An 8,656-nucleotide genomic window follows, 5' to 3' on the forward strand; every position below is an offset into this window, starting at 1 on the left:
GGGCGTGGCGTATGCAGAGGAGCAGGCGCGCAGAGGCTGCCGGGCCCGCCGCGCCCGGGCACGCGGGTCCCGCGTGGGGACAGACGAAGGCGCCCGCGGGGGTTGTGCGGGCGGGCGAGGGGGCGGCGGGGCGCGGGGGGGCGCGGGGGCGGCGGGAGGGAAGTGACCGTGTGTAAGGAGCGGGGCGAGCGCGAGGGTGAGTGTCGAGGCGGGGCGAGCAAAGCATACTTACCTGGCAGGGGAGATACCATGATCACGAAGGTGGTTTTCCCAGGGCGAGGCTTATCCATTGCACTCCGGATGTGCTGACCCCTGCGATTTCCCCAAATGTGGGAAACTCGACTGCATAATTTGTGGTAGTGGGGGACTGCGTTCGCGCTTTCCCCTGATTATTGCGGTTTACCGAAAGGCAGCAGAGTTTTGGCTGTAACTTAGGAGCATCAAAGGCGTGGGCCCCGGGATGCAGCACAGCGCTTTCGCGGCTCCAGATAAACTATGGGGCCGCGCTTGCTTTGTTTTTTTTCTCGGCTTTACCGGTTATGCTTTTCAGGACTCTTGCTCTTACGGTGTTCTGGGAGGTCCTTTCGATCTTTTCGCGGGGCAGAAAGGCAACTGGGCAGCCAACCAACCACGAGGCTATATATATATATACTGCTGATTAGCTCTGTTGACCGTTCCCTGCCCACCGATCTGGGCTTCCAAAATGGGTGGTTCCCCGGACTTCCGGCGGCCGAAAGGACAAAAAACACCACCAGTGCTGCCTTGAACTTTGTTCTGGCTCCCGACATCGTACTATGCTTTTCGGATCTCCGCGACCGCTCGCCCACCCACTGCCAGTCCCACCCTTCAAGGTACCTTTCCGCCCTGAGGTGCTGCGATAATGGGAGCTCGCTCTGTACCTTTTGTACAATGCCTCTTCAGATTCTTTTTCTGTGTGGGACATTTCTCTGCTTTGAGCTCGTACGGCGTAACGTACCACTCACATGCCATGGATCCTCTGGTTTTCGATTGTTGTCCCACCCAACTTGAGAAGCGGAATACTCTCGCCGACTCACAGTGATGTTCAAGGAGATACCTGTTGGGGAACCCATTTTCTCTTTTCTGGGGCTCATGGTCCTCCTCAGGGATAGGCCTTTACAGTATGTTCATTCTGCTCCTCAAAAGTTGGGTCATTATTTACTGATTCCCATAAACTTTAAATCAAGAGTTACGGGTTCTAAGGAGTTGGCTATGGTCCTAGGACCTACAACAGGACAAATAAAACTCAGGGAATTGCCAAGTGAGACTGCAGTCATTTGGAGTGGCTGTTGGGGAGTTTTGCGTGCACATGATGAGCAAGCAAAGAAAAGTAGGAGTATGTAGCAGAGAGGCTTTCCTTGACTCCCTTGTCAAAAACTTTAAGCCCTCAACTCTAGTCCCTTCTCTCCATCCCATCTTCTCTATCCCTTAACCACTTTTTTTTCCTTCTACTTCATATTACTTGTTTGCTTGCTTGTCTGCCTGTTCCATTCTCTAGCACTGCACAAAAACACCACCCCAAAACCTGAGAGCTTTGAAACAATAACAGTCATCTATTTTGAGCACAGATATGCAAATTTGGCAGGCATTACTCTGCTCCCTGTGTTTGGGGCCTCAGTTTGAGATTGAAACAGCTAGGGACTAGCTGTGCCTCTCTCTCTTTCTACGCATCTTTCTCCACAAAGCCTTGGACTTCCTCACAACGTGGCAGCCTCAAAGTAATCAGCCTTCTTACACGGTATCTCAAGTCTCCCGGACAGGGTTCCCAGAGACCCAAACGGAAGCGGTAAAATTTCTCCTGACCTAGTCTCAGAATTCCCTGAACAACACTTTTGCCACATTCGGTTGGTCAAGCAAGTCACTACATTCCAGTTTCCAGGGGAAGAAATAGACCGACCTCTCCATGGACAGGATAGCAGAGACATGAAAGTTACCAGTTTACAGTCTAAAAAATTGTGTCCGCCTCACCATCTAAAGGCACCATTCTCACCTGGGTGGCTCAGTCAGTTAAACTTCTGACTCCTGATCTCAGCTCAGGTCTTGATCTGAGTGAGGGTCATGAGTTAAAGCCCGGTGTTAGGCTCCACACTGGGCATGGAGCCTACTAAAAAAAAAGGGGGGGGGAGAGAGAGAGAAAGTTGAACAGATTAAATGGAATGTTTTGGCAATTGTGAATAGACTAGAAAACATAATCGTTTATACTTACAATTTTTCAAGTGTTTTAAAATACTTTCCCTTTTAGCAGCATTATGTACTTGACCACTGCATGATTTGCTCAGTGGATGAAGTTTGCACTTTGTCCTGGTTTTCTGTCTTCAAGGTTAGACTTTCCTTTCTTTCTTTGTTTTTTCCCTTTAGGGTGTTTTGGTCTGTTGTTGTTGTTGTTTTTTAAAGAGGCAGCGATGGGCAGAGGGAGAGGGAGAGGGAGAGAATCTAAAGCAGGCTCCACGGCCAGGGCAAGCCAAACTTGGGGCTAGATCCCACCACCCTGAGATCATGACCTGAGCCAAAATCAAGAGTCAGCCGCTTAACCCACTGACCCAGGCGCCCCTCCTTTAGGTTTTACTAGGCTCCCTTGTGTTTGTTGAAGAAGTTCATATGTTGAAGGAGTTTATGACAGGCTTACTCAGGAAGATACCGTGAAAAAATGATCCTCGTTAAGTTGGTTGAGGGAAATGCTATACTTGAGCGCTTAAGGGGGGGGAGTGTAACTGAACCCAAGTCCATCTGCCTGATGCATACAAAGCCAATCACTGAGAGACATTGGGTATGCTGTAAGGAAAGGGGCTTATTTGAGAGGCAGCCAAAGGAGGACATTGGAGAGCAAGCCACAAATCCGCTTCCCTGAAGGGGGAGAGAACAAGTTTTTTTTATAATCATAGGGGCCGCATCACGTACATATTGATGAAAAGAGCAGAGAAACTTATGACTATGCAAGAGGAAAGATGGAGCATGCGCCTTTAGGAAGTGTATATGTAATATACTCCCCATGTTCACTTTGGGTGGAGACTTAACATCAGAAAAAAAGCAAAATTCAGCCCCCCACGTCGGGAGGTTATCTTAGGACATGGAGAAGGGGCCATGGGCATGCTCCAAGAGCTGGTATAAAGTGGATGGGGTCTTGGGTTGGTTACCTTGGGTTAGCAATATAGGTCAGAGGCTGGAGAACCATATTAGTTGACTTTGAATCCAGGCTTCTGCAGAGACAGCTAGTAGATTTGTTAGTGGGGTCAGAAAAGACACAAGAGCTGATGAGGGAGAAACTGTTCTCTGAAAAACAAGCTTTAAATTTTCTGCTAGCTTCAACCTCATTAATCGTATAGGACACATTTTCAGGAGGGGGAAATGTCCTCATAACAATCTCTCCAGTGTGGATGAGCTAGCTAAAACAACATAGACTGAAACTTCCTTTTCGCTTACGGGAAGGTGGGGTCACCCTCCAGTTGGGCACTCGACTGCCCAGAGCTGGGAGACCAGGCTTCTCGGATCTCCCATCCTGGTCCTGACACCCTCGCCGCCCGCCCCGCACCCCGCCTCCCTGCCCCGCAGGCATCCGCGGTCTCCGCGAGGACTGGGACGGCGGGTGTCCCAGAGCCGGAGACGGGGCTCGGGGGACGTCACGACGAGGGCGTGGCGTATGCAGAGGAGCAGGCGCGCAGAGGCTGCCGGGCCCGCCGCGCCCGGGCACGCGGGTCCCGCGTGGGGACAGGCGAAGGCGCCCGCGGGGGTTGTGCGGGCGGGCGAGGGGGCGGCGGGGGTGGTGCGGGGCGCGGGGGGGGGCGCGGGGGCGGCGGGAGGGAAGTGACCGTGTGTAAGGAGCGGGGCGAGCGCGAGGGTGAGTGTCGAGGCGGGGCGAGCAAAGCATACTTACCTGGCAGGGGAGATACCATGATCACGAAGGTGGTTTTCCCAGGGCGAGGCTTATCCATTGCACTCCGGATGTGCTGACCCCTGCGATTTCCCCAAATGTGGGAAACTCGACTGCATAATTTGTGGTAGTGGGGGACTGCGTTCGCGCTTTCCCCTGGTCTTTCGGGAAGGTTGAAGGTCAGATTTCATGGGGGGAGGGTGGATTTACCCACCGCGACATAGACGGTTGTTAGGTGTTTTTAGTAAGTAGCTCTTAGAGCTTTGGGGTTCGCCTTAGCCCTTTTTTTTTTTTTCTTTTTCTTTTCTGCGGTTGGTGCACGTTCAAGCGGAGGGGGTGGGGGGCTGCCTACGTTATTGCTGGTAAAGCAAAGAAGCTCTTTGTGTGATTCCCGTTTGACTGTGTGCCGCGCTCACGTTGTTGTCCGTTTCGGGAGAGCGATGCGCTCCCGGACGTGACCAGGCGGTGGACACCCCGCCGCGGTGAGCCATGCTGGCGGCTGGCTCTCCGTTTTCGGTCGACCGCTTTCTGTCCGCGGACCTGGACTCCCGAAACAGGCGAAAGTTCTTCGGGCTTTCTGCGGTCAAGAGAAGAGAGAACAGCGGTGCCGCCGTTTGGATTTCTTGCCCTGGCTCCGGGTGCTGCAAACAAGCCTCTCAGATCCCATCTAGCGTGTCACCTAAGACCGACTACCCGTACCCACTGAGAATCCCACAGAGGCCCAACAAGCCGCAGGTGCAGAGCCTTCCTTTGATTGTGTCACCACTGCCTGACTGGGTAGCAGGCACCTCTGCACCTTCAACGATGGGTGGGGGGCAGTACCTTGGGAGCCTCCTGCCGCCTTCCATGACACCCCAGCCAGGAAGGGTCGGCCATGCTGGGGCCCACACTTGCATCTGCTGGTCACAAGAAGCCACTGCCCCCTCCCGCCCCTCGCCGTGCTGTGTCCCCAAGGCACCAAAGCTAGGTCCCCCCGGGATGCCACACCTCCACATCTCGCCAGGGGCCACATCCAATGAAGGTCTTAAGGTTTTATCCTTGGTTCCTGTCTGCTGGTTTCTGCAGATGGTGACCTTAGAGGCTGAGGTTTCTCCGTGGCTTCAAAGCAATCGAATCTTCCTGAAGGTCGTCACCTGTTGGGCTTCCCTGGCAGGGCCTCCTGAGCCCGTGGAGAATCTGGCTCAGTCCATCTCAGTTAGCAGTGGGACAGTGGGACAGTGGGACTGAGACTGGGTTGGGGAGAGAACCTCTTAAGAGGAGCTTGCCAGGAGAGGAAGCCGGGGACGGGGAGGGGGGGGCGGGAGGAGAGGAAGGCGGGGGGGGGGGGGGGGGAAGGGGGGGGGGGGGGGGGGGGAGGAGAGGAGAGAACAGTCTCCAGTTTGAGAGGCAGAAGCAACACCGAAAAGGGGCCCGTGGGCTCCGAGGTCAGGGATGGCAATGGCTGGGTCCCTGAGGCTCCCGAGGGCCACACTCACATTGGGGTTCCGCTACCGGTCCCCTCTGTGATGCACTCCACCTGTACTTCGAGTCTCTGGAGTCTCCTTCCCACCGGAAGGAGGAGAATGAGGAGGACCATTCTCTGGCGCTATTCTCTGCAAACCACCGCCCCCCCCCCCCCCCGCCCGCCGCCAACAACCTGGTTCTGACCCAAGGTGCAAAGCCCATGTTCTCCTCGGTGCTCTCTGGCTGGGCCTCAGGATCTTGCTCTTCAGGCCCTGCCAATTTAGCCTGAAGGGCCCAGCGCTAAGTCAGCCAGCTGGTCAGAGCCCACAGGCAGGCCAAGGAGGTGAATTTGTGTGCCGGTCCACGAGGGCACCTGCCCACGCCCCACCCCACCCCTACCCCCCCTCTTCTGCGCCCTGCCTTCAGCCCTCGTTGCCCCGACTCTCCGGCTCCCTCTGAGCTCTAAGCCTGCGCTGTTGCTGCCAATCTCCCTCCCCACCCCCACCCCTTTCTACAGGTGGAGACCCCAGCGGTCCGTGGCCGGAAAGCGGGCGGGATGGAAATACTTCCATCTCTTTCTGTCTCCCTCCATCAGATGTAGCCGGAGATTCGGGAAATCCGTGCGGGGGGGCTTTTACCGCAACCCCCCCCCCGGCGAAGTAGGTAGGTGGCTTGTACCGAGCGTGTGTGAGCAGTCACTGCTCTCTCAGCAGGAACACCAGCCCCCCGCGTGGCTGCAAGGGCGCGGGAAAACTCAAGTGTCCTCGGGCCACGCGCCGTCCTCACACTGACGGAACCCTGAACGCGCCTCCGAAGTTCTCATCGCGACTGGCGAGGCCCACGGAGGCCCCTGCTGCATTTCGTTTCTGCCAACGTCAGCCTCGATGCAGGCGCACGATGGGATGGGCGATGGCTTGGAAAACCTCAGGGTGGACAGTTCTGTCCCACGAGTAGGTTAAGCTGGTCGGGGAAGAGGTTCTCGGGTCTCCGTAAGTCTGTATGTTTATAGACCACATGAAAGCCAGACAAGGAGGAGACGGACAGACAGACTGCAGCTGGGAGAGACAGAAGCAGTGACCGTCCCCGGAGGCAGGGCAGGAGACTGAGACCCAGCTCGAGAGGCAGAGTCGTCAGGAAGGATGCCACGGTGGTCCGTGCCCCGTGGGATGACCCGTCCGCTTGTCAGCCGCGCGGGCTTGCGGAGGGCAGACGCTCTCGGCCCACCTGCTCTTCTGGAGCGGGAGCCGCCGGGGGGGGGGGGGGCGGGGAGGGGAACGAGCGCACAGGGCGTGCGGCGGTGCGGCGCTGAGCCGAGGCAGGAGCGGCGCGGACGGGTAGCGCCGCAGGGCCGGTGCGGGCCACCCCGCGGCAGGAAGGCGCCGGGGCGCTCCCCGGGCGGCCGCACACCCGCAGCCGAGTAGGGAGGCGGTGCGTAAAGGTTTTCCCGCCTCCGGCCGCCGAGGGGGGCCTGGGCCGGGCAGAGGTGGGGCTGGGCGCTAGGGAGCGGTGGCTTCCCCGGCGGCGCAAAAGCGTCAGGCGCGTCCTTCGAGCCGGAATCGAACCAGCGACCTAAGGATGTCCACGCCTCTGCGGTCTACAGTCCTCCGCTCTACCAGCTGAGCTATCGAAGGGTGCGCGCTGGCGGACCCGGGTCATTACTTTTTCTTGAAATGACGGAGGCCACGGCGCGGGCGTGCCGGAGATCCAGCAGGCCCTGGAGCGGTCGGAGGCCCTGTCAGAGAAGAGCCGAGCCCACGCCGCCGCGGCGCCCGTTCCGCGCGGGGCCTCGAGTCCCCTGCGCTCGGCGGCCGCGGGGCCGGGGGGTGGGGGTGGAGTTGGTGGGGTCCGGCATCCCGGGCGCGATGGGTCGCGCTGCCTGGGCCTGGGCTCTCACCCGCGGCCTCCTGTCCCCTCCCGGCGCCCCCTCCTACAGGTGGGGCCGACCCCGGTCCGCGGCCGGGGAGCGGGTAAGACGGGAGGAGGGGCGTTGGCGAACCCCACGCGCGGGTTGGGCGACCGAGGCCTTGCGGGGCGGAGGAGGGGAAAACCCACTGGATCGCGCACCAGGTGGGCGGCTGCGAACCGCCTAAACTACCTGCTGGTTTATTAAGTGCCTTGGGTTCAAAATAATCCTTGGGCCAAAAGGACACTTTTTGGTGTGGCAGATGATGCCGCCTTTCGAAGCCAAGATCATCTTGCCCGGATTATGCAAGTCTCCTCATTTCCCTGCTTTCACCCTTGCAGACAGATTTTTTTATTTTTATTTATTTAATTTATTATTGATAACTTTTTTGGGGGGTGCCAAGCGGAGTGGGAGGAGGAGGATTCAGATCAAGCCACTCCTCTGCTCAAAACCGTTCAGTTCAGGGGTGCCTGGCTGGCTCAGTCCATAGAGCATGTAGCTCTTGATCTCAGGGTTGTGAGTTCGACCCCCCCCCCGCCCCCCGCGCCCATTGGGTGTGGAGCTTGCTGTTTTTTTGTTTTTTGTGTTTGGTTTATTTTTTTTTAGATTATATTTTTAAGTAATCTCTACACTAAGGTGGGGCTCTAAGTCTAAGCCCGGCGGTAGAGCTTACTTAAGCAAACAAACAAACACAAAACAAAGAAACAGACCCTTTGGTTCGCTCAGATTTAAAGTCTTAACAATGATCATGGCAGAGTGCCGCGGTGGCTCGAGCTGCCCGGCTGGTCTGTTCTGAGGAAAGGCCAGCAGCCGGATGGACCCGGCCAGGGCGGCTGTACACCTGAGACAGACCTACCCCAGGGCACTACCAGAGGTGGAAGTCCGAGTCACGAGGGTCTGTCCGCTGTAGCCAAGCTGATCTCAGCAGCAGCAAGGACCCGTGGTGGATTTCCAGGCGGAACGGAGCCGGGCCTTCTTAGGTGAGACACCAACAGGTGGTTAAAGCAGTGTTGGAACATCCAGGTAGCTGAATTCCAAAGTGAAATTAAAATATGATTCACGAAGGGGCGCCTGGGTAGCTCAGTGGGTTGAGTGGCCGACTGTTGATATCAGCTCAGGTCAAGATCTCAGGGTCGTGAGATCGAACCCTGGGACGGGCTCTGCACTGGGCATGGAACCTGCCCAAGAGTGTCTCTCTCTCTCTCTCTCTCTCTCTCTCTCTCTCTCTCTCTCTCTCCTTCTCCCCCTGCCCCTCCCCTCCCTGCTCTCTTGCGCTCGCGCTCGCGCGCTCTCTCTCTCTCTCTCTCTCTCTCTCTCTCTCCCCCTCCCTCCACCCCCTCCCTCAAAAAAAAAATAGTCCTACAATGATCCACAAGACCCTCATGATCTTACCCCCACCTAGGCACCTCTCTAACTTAATTTTG

The 8,656-nt window shown here is 57.0% G+C and overlaps 1 protein-coding gene and 3 non-coding genes across 4 annotated transcripts; 3 read left to right on the plus strand and 1 right to left on the minus strand.

Annotated features, from left to right (window-relative positions):
* The first annotated feature begins 224 nt into the window (after positions 1–224).
* Positions 225–388, plus strand: LOC112818745 (U1 spliceosomal RNA). Its single transcript, XR_003206673.1, has one exon. It is a non-coding gene; the product is annotated as a U1 spliceosomal RNA (small nuclear RNA).
* Positions 389–3,881: 3,493 nt separating this feature from the next.
* LOC112818746 (U1 spliceosomal RNA) lies at positions 3,882–4,045 on the plus strand. Its single transcript, XR_003206675.1, has one exon. It is a non-coding gene; the product is annotated as a U1 spliceosomal RNA (small nuclear RNA).
* A 2,825-nt stretch (positions 4,046–6,870) lies between these two features.
* On the minus strand, positions 6,871–6,960 carry TRNAY-GUA (transfer RNA tyrosine (anticodon GUA)). The gene is given in 2 exon segments: positions 6,871–6,906; positions 6,924–6,960. It is a non-coding gene; the product is annotated as a tRNA-Tyr (tRNA).
* An 829-nt stretch (positions 6,961–7,789) lies between these two features.
* Positions 7,790–8,445, plus strand: LOC112818744 (SNRPN upstream reading frame protein-like). Its single transcript, XM_073890651.1, is given in 1 exon segment — positions 7,790–8,445. A coding segment is annotated over 1 exon segment (189 nt). The 5' UTR covers positions 7,790–8,046; the 3' UTR covers positions 8,236–8,445.
* The last annotated feature ends 211 nt before the right edge of the window (positions 8,446–8,656 follow it).

Source organism: Callorhinus ursinus, unplaced genomic scaffold, assembly GCF_003265705.2.
Source record: "Callorhinus ursinus isolate GAN/ISIS: 27379988/994484 unplaced genomic scaffold, GSC_fseal_2.0 scaffold1558, whole genome shotgun sequence".
NCBI lineage: Eukaryota > Metazoa > Chordata > Mammalia > Carnivora > Otariidae > Callorhinus > Callorhinus ursinus.